Here is a 19393-nt window from a genome sequence, read left to right on the forward strand (position 1 = left end):
GTTTGGCAAGAGGTCTACCATTGAGCTACATCCCAGCTTATTTATTCTTGTATTGGCAATTGAACCCAGGGCCTCAGGCACACTGAACACATGATCTTAAATCCCAACTCCTAGGATTACAGTTATTTGGGGCGGGGGGCGGGGTGGATACCAGAGATTGAACTCAACCACCAAATCACATCCCCAGCCCTATTTTGTATGTTATTAGAGACAGGGTCTCACTGAGTTGCTTAGAGCCTCCCTTTTGCTGAAGCTGGCTTTGAACTCATGATCCTCCTGCCTCAGCCTCCTGAGCTACTGGAATTACAGGCATATGTCACCAAGCCTAGCTACAGTTATTGTAAATTAGAGTTTTTTTGTCGAGTCTATTTTCTTTTGCTATTAGACATACTTACATGTACTATTTTGTTTCATCCACAAATTATGTGAATTCTTTGTTATTCCCAATTTACACACCAGAAAACTGAGGATAAAATAGAGTTAACTGATTGGCCCAAGATGATCTGTAGTTCAAAGTCAAGTGAGTCAGACTTAATCTTTAGACAGGCAGCAGGCTATCTTTGAAAGAAAATACCAGACATGCCATTGTGATTGATGAGGTCCAAAAGACTTATGTGTTAGGAAGATTGGCATCTCAGTCAGCAGAGAAGATAGCATGTCAGAGTCCGACATTTGGAAAATTTAATTCCTTAGGCTTTACATCTTTTTCTAGTCGGGATCACCTGTCCTAAATATCTGAATTATTTTCATAAGACACACTTGTATCTGTTGTACAACTGCAGGAAATCTCATTAAGCCTTTCCAGATCCCTCTTACTTTCTCCTAGTTCTGCTCCTTACTAATGCTTTCTTACAATCCCAATTATTTCTTTTTCAGTCTGTCTTCACAAAACTATTAACCTTGCTGGGTGTGGTGGCACATGCCTATAATCCCAACTCAGGAGGCCAAGGCAGGAGGAGTACAAGTTTGAGGCCAGCCTGGGTAACTTAGCAAAACCCTGTCTTAAAACAGAAATTAAAAAGTGTCCCCAGGTTTGATCCCCAGCACTATTTAAAAAAAAAAAAAAAAGGCCTGGAAATATAGCTCAGTGGTAAAGTGTTCCTGGGTTCAACCCTAGTACCACCACCACAACAAAACTCTTAACGGCAACCTGGATATCAACCATCTCCTATAACCAGCACTCTTTCTAACAAAATGCTTTTTTTTTTTTTTTTTTTTAACAGTGCTGGGATCAAACCTGGGGACACTCTACCATGGACCTACCTCCCCAACCCTTTATATTTTTAATTTTGAGACAGGGCTTCACTAAGTTGCCCAGGCTGGCCTTGAACTTGTGATTGTCTTGCCTCAGGCTCCTGAGTTGCTGGAGTAGCAAGCTCCACCATGGGGGGCCTCATCAATGTCTTTGAGTGTTTATTCAAGCAAAAATGCTGATGGTAAAAAGATAAGTAACAAGGCGCATGCCCCCAGGAAATTCAGGGTCTGGTGAATTTGCTGGGAGGAAAAGTGCATTGAAGGCATTCCAGAGGAAGTGATGCATGAGCTGGACTCAAAGGAAGGAGCAATAGTAAATGTTGTGGTGGGATGGGGCTGGAGAGGGCTTCAGGCAGGGGAAGCAGTTTACACAAGAGTGAGAGCATGCATCATTCAGGAAATTCCATACTCTGAAGCGGGAGAGGAGACCTGGTCAGAGAGGTAGGCAGGGACCACTGAGCCACAACCTCAGCTCCATAGTTGATTTTTTAAAAAAATATTTTAGGTTGTAGGTGGACACGGTACCTTTATTTTATTTATTTGTTTTTATGTGGTGCTGAGGATTGAACCCAGGCCATACCTGGGGAACATTCTACCATTGAGCAACAACCCAGCCCATGATTTTTTTTTTTTTGTACGAAGAATTGAATCTAGGGGTGATTAACCACTGAGCTACATCCCAGCACTATTTATTTTTTTATTTTTGGTACTGGGGATTGAACCCAGTGGTGCTTAATCACTGAGCCACATTTCCAGACTTTTTTATGTTTTATTTTGATGCAGGGTTTCCCTAAATTGCTTAGAACCTTTCTAAGTTGCTGAGTTTGGTCTCAAACTTGCAATCCTTCTGCCTCAGTCTCCCAAATCATTGGGAATACAGGCATGCACCACTGTTCCTGGCCCTAGCCCTTTTAAATTTTTTATTTTGAGATACAATCTCACTAAATTGCCCATTCTAGCTTTGGAGCTTGCAATTTCCCTGCCTCAGGCTCCTGAGTCAATGAGATTACAGGTGTGTGTCACTGTGCCCAAGTAGGGGCATAGGTATTTGAGAGTTGATTACAGAGGAAGTAGTTGAAGCCATGAGAACAGATAAGATCACCTAGAGACAGTGGGTTAGGTGAGAAGATACTGCAAGATTCCTTCATTTAAGGAGCAAGCTGAAAAGTCCATGATGGAGGCTGAGCATGATCAGCCAGAGAAGTAGGAGGCCGAATTCAGCAGTAGAATGGGGACAAAAGCCAAATTTCAGTAAATTAAAGAAGAATGCATGAGATGGGAGGATCACTTGAGCCCATAAATTAGAGTCCTACCTAGGCAACATAACAAGACCCCATGTTAAAAACAGAGGATGTAGATTATGGTTAAATGTTGAGATTCATTGGGTCATATATTTATCACTTGTGCATTTTATTGTTTGTAAATTATGCCTCCATAATTTATCCAGAATAAATCTTTGTAAGAAATATTTGAATATGGGCTGGGGTCATAGCTCAGTGGTAGAGCGCTTGCCTAGCATGCATAAGGCACTGGGTTTGATCCTCAGCACCACATAAAAAAATAAATAAATAAAATAAAGGTATTATGTCCATCTACAACATATATACATATATATATATATATTATAAAAAAATATTTGAATATGATCATGTATTAGAAAAAGAGAAGTTAAGGAAGACAAAGTGAGAGAGAAAAGACATTTTTAATGGAAACAGGTTCCAAGGAAGTAGAACGGATAAGCTTAGGTAGGTGACTTGGTTTAGACAGGAGGAAAGATGTCTCTTTCACTGATCTAGGAATAAAAGGAGACAAGGAGGTATTTTGTTTTGTTTCAAGACCAGGGATTGAATCCAGAACTTCACACATATTAGGCAAGGGCACTACCACTGAGCTACATCTCTAGTCCTTTTTTATTTAGAGTTAATGTCTGGCTAAATTATCCAGGGTGACCTCCAACTTGCCATCTTTCTGCCTTGGTCTCCCAAGTATCTGAAACTACAGGTGTGTGCCATCCTGTCTGACTGACAGGGAGTTTACTGAAGCAGATAAAGTGAGTAGGAAGTAAGGTAGGAAATCGAAACAGTTTGTATTTAATTATTTCTTTTCCCCTGGGGGAAAAGCTGGGCCCCAGATGTGGTATTTAAAAAATGTCTACAAATTCTTTAATATTCATCCCTTCAAAAGATGGAATGTAATTGGACACAGTAGCACAGGTCTATAATCCCAGCAGTTCAGAAGGCTGAGGCAGGAGGATCGAAAGTTCAATGCCAGCCTCAAAAACTTAGTGAGACCCTAAGCAAAGACCCTGTCTCAAAATTTAAAAAAAAAATAGAAAGCGCTGGGATGTGGCTGAATGGATAAGTATCCCTGGGTTCAATCCCTGATTTAAAAAGAAGAAAGTAGGGAAGGAGGAGGAGGAGGAGGAACTTAGTCCTTCCTCTTTTTTTGAATCTGTCCTGGACGATTCTAGTGAAAAGAATATGAAAGAAATAATGATATGTTACCTCCACAATTAGGTTTTTTTTTTTCTTACCCAGATAGGAGTGTCACTATGTTGCCCAGGCTGGCCTTGAACTCTTGGGCTCAATCAATCAATCTTCCTGCTTCAGCGTCCCAAGTAGCTGTGATTAGGGCAGGTGCCACTATTCCCAGCTCACAATTAAAGGCTGTAACTTTTGTCTTTTTTTTTTTAATTGAAAATTTGTTATTTATTTGACAGATAACTTCTGAATTAAAAAAGAAATGACAATAAGTTGTATATAAATAAATTCAAACATTTTCACTAAGCACCAAGTTTCCAATCTTTTCACCAAAAACAACTTTATCATTGAAAGACTGCCTCAAACTTAGTTTATTTAGGTTTTAAATCAAGACACCTAAAGCTGGGGCTGGGGTTGTGGCTCAGTGGGGAGCACTTGAAAAATAACCTATACAGTCCAACAGAGGGGATCTGCTGGTCTCAGGCTGGTCATAACAGGTCATTGCTCCACAGGCCAAATATCATCCTCACAGCACACAAACAAAAAGAGTAATAAGTATATACACAGTGAGTACAAAGTATCTTATCAATATATGTTCATAGGTATACACTGCAGCAAGAGGTATAGAAACAGATACCATTCACTAGCCGACAAGGGAGAACCTAGCCCTGACAGTAGAAGGAATAAAAATTCCTGTGCCCTGGAATGGAGTGGAGGCTTTGTGGGCCAGGAGGCATCCAGGTCAGACAAGGAACATGAGTGGATATCAAGGCACATGGGGAGGAATCTTCAGGGCTGGAGAGGATAAAACACACCAAGACACAGCCACAGACCTACTGACTATTCAGAAGACAGTGGAGTATGTGTGCTGGCTGAAGGGATATAATCGAAGAGATACATAAAACAGAAAAGAAAACCTCCACCAACAACAGGACAAAATACCTTCCCCACAGAGGATCCACATACTCTCCAAGAAGGTGAAGTAGTTGAAGATCACTCTGAAGGTCACCCTAGTCCCTGGGAATCAAATCCATAAGCAAGAATCTTCCTTCATGTAAACTGCCTTTTCTCTAAAAAGTAAAGCAAAAACACAAGCAAACAAAACAAAACTCAAAAGAAAAATAATCAGGCCAAGTTTGACCCCCTTATACTTCATTTATGTCCCAGCTGTCACACTAGGGAGGCAGGGTCAAGTTATCGAAGAGAGAGCAAGTTATCAAAGAGGACGTCGGGGAACTAAGGAATGAATTGCAGCAGAAACATACCTGGTGCTGAAGCACTTGAAAGGCATTGCCGGCACGTGCTGGAGGACATCGAAGAGCAACACAAAAAGCCAGCCAAGTCCCTAGGGCTCCTTGGCCTACCTGGAGCAGGCGTCTGCCAATAACCCTGTGCCTCTGAAGTAGACCTGAGAGGAGTCTGGCCTACAAGGTAGCCAGCCCCCTGTAGACAGTGTTGACAAAACTCTTTCTGTGTGTAGGGGTATTTTAGAAGACCTATTTGGCAGATAAAGACGAGTTGGTGTTAATTTTGTTTCCACCTAACAATTTCTCCCAATTTTTATAAGCTGTTAATTACTTGAGTACTTTATGAAATTCGAATAGCTTGGCAAATGAAGTGAGGTTTTTGTTTTGTTTTTGTTTGTAGCAAGGTTTAGACTATGAGTTTGATGACACAGATTCTTTCTTGTATGACTTTATATAGTTTTTTTCTATTTTCTTTTTTCCAGTTGTTAGTGTGTTATGATCTGAGCAGGGAAATTAATACTCTGAGAATGGGGGTGGGTAAATAGTTTGGTTTTAGGTCTTTTATGATAACTACGCTGAGATTGTGGCTCAGCGGTAGAGTGCTCGCCTAGCACAGGAGGGACCCGGGTTCGATCCTCAGCACCACATAAAATAAATAAATAAATAAATGCACTGTGTTGTGTCCATCTACACCTAAAAAAAAAAATTAAAGAAAAAAAAAACATTTTGTCTGTCTTGCAATATCCAGAAACTTCTGGATACACTGATCAACATCAGTTTAAATTTCTTCCTGATTGGTGCCACTGACATAATCCTGACTCACACTAGAAGCAAGCTAACCACAAATGACGACTCCAACTCGCCCATCAAGGTGCTGCTGCAAGTTCTCGGTGCACCAGGCACTGCCTGAAGAAACAAGGTCTGGCCAGGAAGTCCCGGCAGGGGTGATGGCAACCCCAGGGCTGCTGGGAGAACATACTGCCCAGCAGAGCTATCATGTTTGGGATGGCAGGCCGAGGCCCACAGATTTTTGTCTTGATAGGGTCACCAAAAGTCCTGTTTTACCTGGAAGTGATAAGTTTCCTGGGATGTGAAACTTTCAGTGCAAAAACTAGGACAGTTCAGGGCAAATCAGGACAAGTTGGTCACCCTAGTCCCTTCTCATATCATTTTCTCTAGTGGAAGCCAAAGGTTATATTGTGAGCTGTCCTATAGAGAGGCCCACATGTCCCGAAACTCAGGTCAAAACTCAACCATGAAATAAGGCTTCAATCCAACAGCACAAAGAAGTGAGACCTTATACTAACCACATGAATAGAGCCTTGAAGATCCTCTCCCATGCAAACCTTCAAATGAGACTGTAGCCCCTTTATGAAAGATCATCTAGCTATGCTAGCTCCAAATTTCTGACTGACTAAAATTGTTAGATAATATTGTTTTAAGTTGTTAAGTTTTAAGTTGTTACTTTGTAGAAACAGATAACAAATTCAGAAGATCAATGAAAATGAGCGAAGTGGTGGGATGAGTTTCTCAGGCCTTGCAAAGTTGGATAACTTCTCCAGCAGTTTTAGACAACTCAGACTCTGTGCTCATCTACTTTCTATGCCACTGGTATGCCAACAGTATCTTTTTTTTTAACAGTATCTTTTTGGCAAAGGAATTTTGCCAGATTATTTTGCTTTCCTATGAAGTGTGTGTTTGTGTGTGTGTGTGTGCGCGCGTGCTTATTTTCCCCACTCCCCTGCTCTAAGTACTGGGGATTGAACCCAGGGCACTTTACCACTAAGCTATGTCCCCAGTCCTTTTTATTTTTTGTTTTGATACATATTTTTGCTAAGTTGTTAAAAGTTTAAGTTGCTGAGTTTGGCCTTGAACTTGCAATCCTCCTGCCTCATGCTCCCAAGTCACTGGGATCACAGGCAGCTTTAGGAAGCATATTGATCATTAACATTGTCACTGACTTTAGAAATTTCTTGGCAAGAATATGACTAGTCACTGTTTTGGCTATGAAAAGTACAATTTTGGTGGGCATGGTGGTGCACAGCTATAATCTCAATGGCTCAGGAGGCTGAGGCGGGAGGATCTCAAGTTTAAAGCCTGTCTCAGCAAGTTAGTTAGGCCCTAAGAAACCTAGTAAGACCCTTACTTAAAATAAAAAATAAAAAGGGCTAGAGATGTGGCTTAATGGTTAAGTGTCCCTGGGTTCAAACCCCAGTACTGAAGAAAGAAAGAAAGGAACAAAGGAAGAAAGAAGGGAGGGAGGGAGGGAGGAAAAGAGGGAGGGAGGGAGGAAAGAAAATTTCAATATTTATTTATTTAGTTGTAGTTGGACACATACCTTTATTTTATTTATTTTTATGTGGTGCTGAGGATCGAACCCAGGGCCTTGCACATGCTAGGCAAATGCTCTACCGCTGAGCCACAACCCCAGCCCACTTCTCTAATATTTAGGGAAAAAAATCTCACTATTGTATGTTAGAAAGCATTATTTTGTGTTTTTCCCCTTGAAAAACCTGTTTTAATTATCACATTGGCTACTTAATTGTTTTCTAATAACACTAAAGCTTCAGTGGCCTTTTTGCCATTATTATACTATTATTTTTCTCTTTTCTTTGTTCTAGAGACAACATTTACTGTGCTCTCAGGCTGGCCTCAAATTCTGGCCTCAACGTCCCAAGTAGCTAGAACCACAGGTGTGTGTCACTATACCCAATTTAGACCACTGTTTGACCAAAGTTCATAATATAATGTACTGGGAACCATGGGCAAATAGATCACCAGTTTTAAAAAACTTGATTCTTAGAGGTTTAGTATGTTTCCTATTAGCACTTCTTTTTCAGCTGCTCATCAGGAAACAACACTTATGGATAACCCAGACCCAACACAGTCAGATTCACCCTGTGTATTTATTTGCACTGGATTTCCGGTAATATAACATTTTTTTTTCCCTGAGTTTAAAAGTACAATCTTCTGTCTTCCTTTTTTTTTTTTTGTCTTAAGTTTGCATAATCTAATTGATCCTTTCTAAATGATTAAACCATTGAACAAAACTGTCTTTAAATAATCTAAAAACTTTAGCAAAAACCTGTGACTTTAAAAAATTGACTTTTGGGGGCTGGGATTGTGGCTCAGGGGGCTGGGATTGTGACTCAGCGGTAGAGTGCTCACCTAGCACAGGCGGGACCCGGGTTCGATCCTCAGCACCACATACAAATAAAGGCATTGTGTTGTGTCCATCTACAATTAAAAAAATATTTATAAAAAAATTGACTTTATTGAAGTATAATCCCCAACATTCTACTTGTGATTCTTTTGCCTGAGCCTCCATAAGGAGCTGAGGTTGGTTATAGGCATGTGCTAACTCACCAGTTATTTCACAAAATTTAAATGACAGATTATTTTAAACTTTCTCAGAAAACATGTTACACTCTCAATAACCATTTTGCTTTGAAATTTTAGGTTGTATTGATTCACAGCATTTCTCAGCTAATAGTTAATAGGATGTAGCTAATCTAAATCACCATATTATTTTATATGTGTGTTATTGTTTATGGACCAATTTTGAAATTTCATTGTGTTATACTTTTTTTTGTTTTGTTTTGTTTTGTTGGAACTAGGGATTGAACTTAGCGGTACTTAACCACTGAGCCACATCCCCAGCCTTTTCTATGATTTATTATGAGACAGGGTCTTGCTAAATTGCTTAGGGCCTCACTAAGATGCTGAGGCTGGCTTCTAACTTGTGATTCTCCTTCCTCAGCTTCCGGAGTTGCTGGGATTACAGATGGTGCCACCCCAGCCTATCAGCATCTTTCCAACACATGGTCCCTAGACCAGAAATAGCAGTACTGAGAATTGAATATAAGGTCTAGCACATGCTAAGCAAGCACTCTATCATTGAGCTACATCTTCAGCCCCCTTTTTTAAAATTTTGAGGCAAGTTCTAACACCCAGGCTGGTCTCAAATTTGTTTGTTTGTTTCTTTCTTTCCTTCCCCTTCGCCCCCCCCTTCTCCCTCCCTCCCTCCCTCCTTTCTTTCTTTCTTTCATACCAAGGATTGAACCCAGGGTGCTTAACCACTGAGCCACAACCCCAGCTATTTTATTTTTATTTTAAGACAGGGTTTCACTAAGTTGCCTAGGGCCTCACTAAACTGCTGAGGCTGGCCTCAAACTTGTGATCCTCTTACCTCAGCCTCCAGAATTGCTGGGATTACAGGCATGTGCCACTTTATTTTCAATTCACAAAACATTTATTAATTATAAACACTGGGATTTAACCTAGGGCCACTGAGCTACATCCCAATCCTTTTATTCTATTTGAGACAAAATCTCATTAAATTGCCCAGGCTAACCTTGAATTTATGACATATTCTCCTGCCTTAGCCTCCCAAGTAGCTGAGACTATATATGTATAGCACCACACCTCACCTGCTTATCTTGTTTTAACCTTTTACAATGAAAATATAGTCATGTCTTTGTATAATTTAAAATATATAGAGGGAAAAAAGTAATTATCAGAAGGTGGGTTATGAGAGCATAATGTTTTAGCTTTAGAGCAGTACTTAGATGTGGCTGTGAGCAGGAATTGTATAACTCTAACAAGTGACATTTTAAGCTTGCTCAAGCCTCCTCAGTAACTAGAGAACACCTGCAGGCCAGACTAATCTGGTTCTTTATGGGATGGGTAAGGTTGGAAAATAAAACTGAATTATTATTATTATTATTATTATTATTATTAGGCACTGGGGATTGAACTCAGGGGCATTCGACAACTGAGCCAGATCCTCAGCCCTATTTTGTATTTTATTTATAGACAGGGTCTCACTGAGTTGCTTAATGCTCCTTTTGCTGAGGCTGGCTTTGAACTCTCAATCTTCTTGCCTCAGCTTCTAGAGTTGCTAGATTACAGGCATGTGCCACTGCACCCGGCTCAAACTGAATTCTTAAAATATATTTTCCAGTTTCCTGCCTCTGGACCTCTATTCCTGCAATTCCCCTCATTCAGTGTATTCTTTCATCTGCCAACCTTACCCATGTGTTAAGCGAATTTTATGCATGCCTCAAATGTTTTCTCCAAGATCTTTCTTCAGCTCCCAAACTAAACTGACCTTTTCTACAGGAATTTGTGCCTCTCTTAGAGCTCTTCACAGTACATGAAGTGGAGCCAGGTACTGTACATCCCTGTAATCTCGGTTATTTGTTAGGCTGAAGCAGGTAGACTGCAAATTCAATGCCAGCATGAGCAATCTCTCTCTCTCTCTCTTTTGTAACAGAGATTGAACCCATGGATGCCTAACCACTGAGAAATACTCCCAGCCCTTTTTATTTTGAGACAGAATTTCATTAAGTTGCTTAGAGCTTAAGTTGCTGATGCAGGCCTCAAACTTGGAGGTCCTCCTGCCTCAGCCTCCCAAGCCCCTGGAATTACAGATGTGTACCACCACATCCAAAGATCACCTTTAGATTGAATTCAACATTAGCAAGCATAGAACAAAGGTTCTACTAGCCAGAATTTAGATTATAATCTATATTCAACAATTATTAACAAATGTTTAGTTTGTGCTACAAGACTGGCACTGTTACGGAAGCTGGAGTACAGAGGTGAACAAGATAAGGGTCCTGCCCTCAGAGTCTACATGTATTTTCTTCCACAGGCCTTCCTAATTTGGAGAAATCAAGAACTCATGTTTTGGAGCTGAGATGTAGCTCAGTGGTAGAGCACTTGCCTAGCATATTAAAAAATAATTTATTTTTCAAGTTAGTACATACAGGTATGGTAGCATCATGACTAGTGGTAGCAGTTGGAGATTATATACACACACAATTTTAAATTTGACAAATATTCATTGGTACCTGGTATGTGCCAGGCTATGTGTATACATACCATTGGGAATTTAGTAGTGAACCAGTGTTTTGTTTTTCTTTCTTTCTCACAGTAGCTTCATTGTGATATAATTCCCATGCTGTACAATTCACCAATTTAAAATGTGCAGTTTGGGCCAGGGATGTAGCCAGTGGTAGAACACTTACCTGGAATGTACAAAGACTTGAGTTCACTACCCAGGTCTGCAAAATAAGTAAATGTGCAATTCAATGGTTTTCAGTATATTCACAGAGTTGTACCACTATTACCCTCCAAAGAAACCCCATAATGGGCTGGGGTTGTGGCTCAGCGGTAAAGCGCTTGCCTCGCACGTGCGAGACCCTGGGTTCAATCCTCAGTACCACATAAAAATAAACAAGTGAAATAAAGGTATTGTGTCCAACCACAACTAAAAAATAAATATTTATATATATAAAAAGAAACTCCATAACCATTAACATTCACCCATTACCCTCAACTCTCTTAGCCCTGTGCAACCAGGTTTTTGTCCCTATAGATTTGCCTATTCTGGACACTTAACATAAATGGAATAATATGATACTTGGTCCTTTATGACCATGTATTATATGATTTTTACACTAAATATACTGTTTTTTTAAAAAAATTCTTTTTGTAGTTGTAGATAAACAGCATACCTTTATTTTATTTATTTTTATGTGGCTGAGGAACAAACTCAGTGCCTCACACGTGCTAGGCAAACACTCTGCCACTGAGCTACAGCCCCAGGCCGATATACTGTTTTTCTTTTTTTAAGGTTCATCCATTTTGTAGTATTTCTTTTTATTGTCAAATCATTCCATTGTACATATATTGTATATTCTTTTTAAAAAATATTTATTATTTTTTAGTTGTAGGTGTACACAGTTCTTTATTTTATTTTTATGTGGTGGTGAGGATCGAACTCAGGGCTTCACACATGCTAGGTGAGCGCTCTACCTCTGAGCCACAGTCCCAGCCCTTACATATTCTTTTTCTCTTCATCAGTTGATGAACATTTGGGTTATTTTTTATTTTGGGTACCAGGGATTGAACCTAGCTGTGCTTTACCACTGAACTACACCTCTGTCCTTTTTCTGTTTTCTTTCAAAACAGGTTCTTGCTAAATTGCTAAGGCTGGTCTCTAACTTGCAATCCTCCCGTCTCAGCCTTCTGAATTGCTAGGATTATAGACATGTGCCACCATATCCAGCTTATTTATTTTTGGCTATAATAGTGCTATAAACATTCATGTACAAGTTTTTTGTTTGTTTGGGCTCTAGGATTGAACCCAGGGAAGTTCTACCACTGAAAAAATTCTCAGCTGGCCTAAATTTGCAATCTTCCTGTCTCAACCTCCCAGTTGCTGGGATTACAGGCCTGTACCACCACCCCTGGTTCATGTACGAATTTTTAAAAATATTTTATTTTTTAGTTGTAGATGGGCACAACACCTTTATTTTATGTATTATTATTATTATTTATATCGTGCTGAGGATCAACCCTAGAGCCTCACATTTGCTCTACCACTGAGCCACAACCCCAGTCCCTTATGTACAAATTTTTTGTGGACAATTTTTTTCAATTCTCTTGAGTAAACACATAGGTGTGGAATTGCTGATTAATATGCTTAACTTTATATTCAACCTTTTGAGGAAGGGCAGCTATTTTACAAAATGCCTGCTACATTCCCATCAGATCTTTCTGAGGGTTACAATTTCCCTATGACCTCTCCCAAAGTTATTATCTGATTTTTTTTTTTAAATCAGAGCCGTGATCCAATATACTTTTGGGCTTTATTTATTTAAAAATAAATTTTCACTAGAGGCTGAACCCAGTGGCACTCTATCACTGAGCTACATTTACCACCTCTCACATTTTTATTTATTTATTTGTGGGTACAGGGTATTGAACTCAGGGGCACTCGACAACAGAGCCACATCCCCAGCCCTATTTTGTATTTTATTTAGAGAGAGGGTCTCCTTGAGTTGCTTGAGGCCTCGCTTTTGCTGAGGCTGGCTTAACTCTCGATCCATTTGCCCTCCTGAGCCGCTGGGATTACAGATGTGCGCCACCTCGCCCGGCCACATTTTTACTTTTTATTTGAAGATAGGGTCTTGCTAAGTTGTCCTCTTGCCTACATGGGGCATGCTCATGATCCCAGCGAGTTGGGAGGCTGAGGCAGGAAGATGGCAAGTTCAAGGCCAGCCTCACTAACTTAGTGAGAACTTCACCTAAAGAAGACCCTATCTAAAAATAACTAGTGGTTCAATGATAAAGCATTCCTGGGTTCTATCTCCAGTACCAAAAGAAAAAAAAAAAAAAGAGAGAGAAGTAATAGCATGAGATCAGTTGGGCACTAGGAGATTACAAAGGTCAAAACAAAGGATGTTTATATAGAAAGGAGACAGAAGGCAGATGTGAAAAACAGGTCGTATCAAAGTGCCAGAAGGTAGAATTCAAGGAAATAAAACCACAATTTGTTAGCAAGAGTCAAGATTGGGGAGGAATGGACTTCCTGACCAGGGTCATCAGCGGTGGTCTCATCATGCTGTTGCAGAGCTTGGTCATTTTCTAATTGCATCAGGCTGTTTTCTCTCCAACCTGACTGTAAATTCGATTTGGGGGTTGAGGGGCGCTGGGGTTGGAACCTAAGGTCCTGAACATGATACAAGTGTTCTATCACCGAATCACCGACAGCCTTCGGACTGTGAAATCAGACAGTGCTTTGAAAGTTTCAAGCCTGCTACCTCTACGCGAAAAGCACCTACTGACACCAGCTTAGTCGTCAGCTTCCAGGAGCACGGAACCGCAAGTGCTCGACCAGAGAACTGACTGCCTGCCAGGAGACACGTCCAGGGCCACGCCCAGCCAGCGCAAGCCCGCGCGGGAGCTCGGGTCGCTTCAGCCCGCCCGGCACTGAGATTCGGCTTCCGACTGGCCAGGAGCACACGAGGCCCGCCCTCCAAAGGTCGCAGGTTGGTCTAGCCATCACTTCCACGAGGAGCCGCCAAGCTGAACCGGACACCGCATGATCCCGTCGGTTCCCAGCCGTCAAGGGCCAAACCCGGAATGTTCTCCCACCGCAAATGCACCCCGGACTGCACTAGGAGGGTTGTGACTTTCTCGTCCCTCTGCACTGAGAGGGCTGGCCGCGTCGGCTCCCGCCCCGGAAGCGGAAGTGCAGGCGCCGCGGGGTCCCGTCCACTGTGAGCCCGGCCAGCGCGCCAGCGGTTTCGCCGGGTAGTCAATAGTGCTTCCTCGCTGCCGGTGTCCCGCTAGTCGGTCCCGCCATGCTGTCTCTAGACTTTTTGGACGATGTGCGGCGGATGAACAAGAGGCAGGTGAGGTTGACTCCCCTGTTTCCTCGGGTTCTTCTTGTCGTTTCGAAGCTGCTCTGCGGGCCCCGGAGGAGCTCTGAGCCGGGTGGAGGGCCTGCGCGGTTTGACGCTGGATCATCCCCTTTCTTTGGAGTTGGTGGCCAGACGCCCTTTGTCCACCAGTTGTGTTTAACCCCCTAACTGATTTTGGGTCTGTCTGGGACGCAGCGGGACGCAGTGTCTTCATGTGCCATTCTTCCCAGTGAGATAGAAATCGTGGAGCGCTTTATGGGAGTTGAGGTTTCTTATTGTTTTACACAGTGAAGGCAGTCAACTCGGTTTCTCCAGTAGAAGCCACTGCCGCTGGGGTCCGGAGAAGGTCCAGGGAGATAAGATTTAGCAGTTCGGAAAGGTGATTGTAGGCCCTACAAAAGCCGTTCCTATTTTCATTCCGTCGCTATCTTTCCAGTCCAGCTGGGCCCCAGCGGGCTGCACTGACTTTAACTTGGACGACTCTAAGCTTAGAGTTGAAATAGTTACTCTACTTGTCTTTGAGTCCACTTAGCAAGAAGTGGGCATTCTTGTGAATCTTTGGTTTTACCGTGCGATGTCAGTGACACAAGGATCTTGAAATTTAGATCTCCAGATTTTACCCCTAAAGCTTACTTTGTCTTGATCTTGTTAGTACCAAAAGGTACTGAGAGTACTTTTGCAGTTATTTGATTATTACAAAAAGGTTGCTCCTTTTTGTCTTCTACACCATGTATGTCTGTAGATCAGTTTTGCTTGAAGTCAATCTTTTTTTCGTTTTGCTGTTAAGAATTATCCCGATGTCACTATTAAAGCCCCCCCCCCATTTGTATTTCGCATGGTTTATAATTGCCATTTAGGGAAGTAGGTATACACCCTTCCCTTACTCTTCTTCAGACTTTAGCTAGCTCGGTATCATCACCTCTTAAATGTGTCTACAAAATTGAGAGGTTCCAGTCAGATATTAGGAACATCTTTAAAGAGGAACTGACATTTAAACTGTAATTTGAAAGTTTTTTTTTTTTTTGGTGTGTGTGTGTGTGTGTTTGTGTATGCTGGGGTTTGAATCCAGGGCCTTGTGCATGCAAGACAAGCACTGTACCAACTAACTGACTGTATCCCCAGCCCAAGATCTTTATTTTTGGTGCTGGGGATTGTACACAGTCTAAGCACTTTTCTGTCACTGAGCTACACACCTTGCCTTGAAAGACCTTAACGTTTTTGTGGGTTGTTTAGCATTTTGATAATTCAAGAGAAAAAGAATGGGAGAACATTCACTGAATACTTGTAGACATACTATGTGGCAGGCTCTTGAGTCCACAGACATGTACAGGGCATACTTCCTGCTCGTGGTTTACCAGTCTAAAAGAAAAACAAAGAAAAATGTCAATTATTGATAACTTCTATAATAAATTATAGACAGGAACATGGTGAGAGAATTAGTAGGCTACCCTTTTTATATCCCTACTATGGAATGACTGGTTCAGAATCCATTACGTCCAGGACATTCAGGATTAGTGGAAGAGTATATGGTAAAATTGTCCTCCCTAACTTCTCAGGTTGTTAGGAATGGATGGGAAGGATTAGATAGCATAGGATGATGTGAGGGAGAGTTGAAATGAGGTTTTACCTGTATATATTATTTGGAAAAAAGAATTGACAGCGATTATAGAGACTGAGTTAATCAAATGAAGGAAAATAGGATTTTGATCTGTCTTCTTCCTCCTAGAATTGCTGTCACTTGCATAACTTTTCTATTTATGCCTATTTATATATGGCACACATAACAAATGTCTGATTGTTTAGTCTTGTTTTAATTTTTTCTTATTAGGTTATGGATAAATATTTTATTAAATAAAGTCTGTACATTGAGTACAAAGCATGCCATTTAATGAGTTTGTAGTTAGGTGCACAATCAAGATACAGAATGTTTCTGTTACCCCCAGGATCCTTTTTTCCTCTTTGTAGTTCATCTCACCCAGCCCTAAGCAACTGCTGCTTTGCTTTTTGTCGGTGTGGAGAGGTTTACACTTTATATATAGAATCACAGATTATGTACAGTTTTAATTAATTTTTTTCTCTAATCTCCTTAACCTCCTCTGTGGTCATGAAAAATCAAATTCAGGGAAGTACTCCCACTGAACCACATCCCCAGCCCTTTTAAAATTTTGTTTTGAGACCGGATCTCTCTTAAATTGCCCAGGCTGGCCTGAAACTTGTTATCCTCCTGCTTCAGCTTCTTGAATAGCTCAGATTACAGGCAGGCATCACTGTGCCAGGCCTCTATTTAATTTTTAAAGAGGGTTTTAGGTTCATGGCAAAGTTGAGAGGAAGGTACAGAATTTCCCTTATACTTTGTCCTCTGACACGTGTCTACCCTCTGGGCATACCAACATCCCCTATCATACTGGTACATTTGTACATTTGATAAACTACATTGATACATCATAATCACATAAAGTCCATAGTTTAAGGTTCACTCTTGATATTGTACAGTCTATGGGTTTGGACAAATGTGTAATGACATGTATCCACTATAGTATATAAGAATAATTTCATTGCCCTAAAAGTCCTCTGTGCATCACCTGTTCATCCTCCCAAACCCTGACAACACTGATCTGTTTATGTCTTCATAGTTTTGCCTTTTCTAGAATGTCATGTGCTTGGAATCATAAGAGTATATAACCTTTTCAGATAGGTTTCTTTCACTTAATAGTTTGCACTTAAGGTCCCCCACTAATTTTTTTAGAACTGAATAGTATTCCATTTTCTGGATGTACCAAAGTGTATCCATTCACCTACTTAAAGACATCTTAGTCACTTACCAGTTTTGGGAGTTAGGAATAGCACTGCTATAAACATCTGTGTTCTGTTTTTTTTTTTTTTTTTTGGTGGGGGAGGTTACTGAGAATTGAACCCAGGGCGCTTTACCACTGAGCTAAGTCCTCAGCCCTTTTTAAATTTTTGCCAAGTTGTTTGGTGCCTGGCAAAGGAGCTGAGGCTGGCCTTGAACTTGGATCTTCCTGCTTCAGCCTCCCAAGTCACTGGGATTACAGGTGTGCACAACCACACCGATTTTATATTTATTATTGACAGCAGTGTATTCTGCAGTTGGCTTGAGAATTGTTAAAAATATTATCGTTTTTACTCCATCATACCATTGGTTAATAGCATTTCTGATGCACATTGAGATGGCTTTTTTTTCCTCAATAGTTAGAAAAGCCTATTCAGTGTTATCTTTAGTTTTAAAAAATTAATACTTATAAAAGTTAAATTTTATTTATTCATTTATTGCAGTGCTGAGGATTGAACTCGGGGCTTCCCCAGTGCTAGGCCAGTGCTTTACCACCGAGCTATATCCCCAGCTTATAAAAGCTAAAATTTTGAAACTAAGTTTTGGAATATGGGGTTTAAAAACAACAACACTGGGAGGCTGAGGCAAGAGGATCAAAAGTTTGAGGCGAGCCTTGACAACCTAGGAGACCTTGTCTCAAAATAAAATAAAAAGGACTGGGGATGTAGCTCAGTGGTAAAATGCCCAGTTGGTTTAATTCAGTACCAAAAAATAAAAATATTTTAAAAATTTAAAAAATTAACAAAAAACAGCAACAATTTAGTTTTGAAGCTTTTCAAATCAATACACAAATGTTATCCTATATAAAGTGTAGCAAATTTTTTTTTTACTAGTTGTTGGTGGACCTTTATTTATTTATTTAAATATTTATTTTTTAGTTGTAGTTGGACACAATCCTTTATTTTAATGTGGTGCTGATAATCGAACCCAGGGCCTTGCACATGCTAGGTGAGAGCTCTGCTGCTGAGCTACAACCCCAGCCTCAACCTTTATTTATTTTTATGTGGTGCTGAGAATCAAACCCAGTGTCTCACACATGCTAGGCAAATGCTGTACCACTGAGTCACAACTCCAGCCCAAGTGTAGCAAATTTTAACAATTTTGTTTTTCTAGCAGTACCAGGGATTGAACCCAGGGCTTCATGCATGCTAGTCAAGTGTGTGATTTACCACTGAGCTACATCCCCAGCCCCCACCCTGACTTTTTTGTTTGTTTGTTTTAATTTTGATACAGTCTGACTGATTTGCCTAGACTGGCTTTGAACTGCAGTCCTCTTACTTTAGCCTCTAAAGTAACTGAGATTATAGGTGTGTATCATCACACCATGCTAAAAATTTCATTTTCAATTACAAATCACCTGAAATTAAAAGATGTTTATTCACTAAGTAAATAAATATGTCATGCTGGATTATTTTTATGTTTACTTTCATTTTATGGTTACTTTCATTACAGGGGATTGAACCCCCAAGGGCACTGCTACATCCCCAGCCCTTTTTTAAATTTTGGGACAGGGTCTCACTAAGTTGCTGAGGCTGGTCTTCAATTTTCTATCCTCTTATCTTAGCCTCCTAAGTATCTGGAATTAGAGGTGTGAGTCCTTTCACTTTTTCACATATAATTTTTGGAATTTTCTTCTCTGTGCTGAAATTTTTTAATGGCTAGGGGATATTGGCAAGAATGTGATTGGATCTGTGTCTGAGTCCTGATGTGACTAATCTCTAATAGAAGTTTGCTTAGCTACCCCCAGGTTGATTATTTAATTGAATTTTCTATTACTTTACTTGCTTGATTGAATTTTCTTTGGGTTTTCTGTGTTTTTCTGCTTAAATGTAAAGTCCTTAAAACTTGATAGACTCCATCATTCTTTTAATATCTTTCTCTTAAGATTGCCAAACTCATTTGGGAAGAGGGGAGGTACTGGGGATTGAACTCAGGGGCACTGAACCACTGAGCCACATCCTCAGCCCTTTTTTGTATTTTCTTCAGAGATAGGGTCTCATTGAGTTGCTTAGCACCTTCTTTTTGCTGAGGTTGGCTTTGAACTGTTGTTGATCCTCCTGCCTCACAGCTGTGTGCCACCACGCCCATCATTGACTACCCAACTCTTAATGGCTATTGCAGTATCTGATTGAATTTAAGGTATGTTTGATAATTTTGTTGTTGTAATGAATTGACCCTCTTAAGACGTGCACATATTTTTTTTTTTCTTTGAAACAGGGGCTCACTAAATTATTAAGGCTGGCCTGGAACTTTCTGTCCTCCTGCCTCACGTCCCCTCCCCCGCCGCCAATAGCTGGGAATACCAGTGTGTTGCACTACTGTAATGGCTACACCCAGATTTTTCTT

At 40.6% G+C, this 19393-nt stretch overlaps 1 protein-coding gene across 3 annotated transcripts in view; it reads left to right on the top strand.

The window, feature by feature from the left end:
• The first annotated feature begins 13780 nt into the window (after positions 1–13780).
• Positions 13781–19393, top strand: part of Sec11a (SEC11 homolog A, signal peptidase complex subunit) — a 38085-nt gene continuing 32472 nt past the window's right edge. The window contains exon 1 of one of the 3 annotated variants that reach the window (XM_048790211.1): positions 13781–14187. In XM_048790211.1, the coding sequence (XP_048646168.1) occupies positions 14137–14187 (51 nt within the window). In that variant the 5' untranslated portion in view covers positions 13781–14136. The remainder of the gene's footprint in view (positions 14188–19393) is intronic. The other 2 variants (XM_048790210.1, XM_015493033.2) reach the window with 2 other exon arrangements.

Source organism: Marmota marmota, unplaced genomic scaffold (genome assembly GCF_001458135.2).
Source record: "Marmota marmota marmota unplaced genomic scaffold, marMar, whole genome shotgun sequence".
Lineage (NCBI taxonomy): Eukaryota > Metazoa > Chordata > Mammalia > Rodentia > Sciuridae > Marmota > Marmota marmota.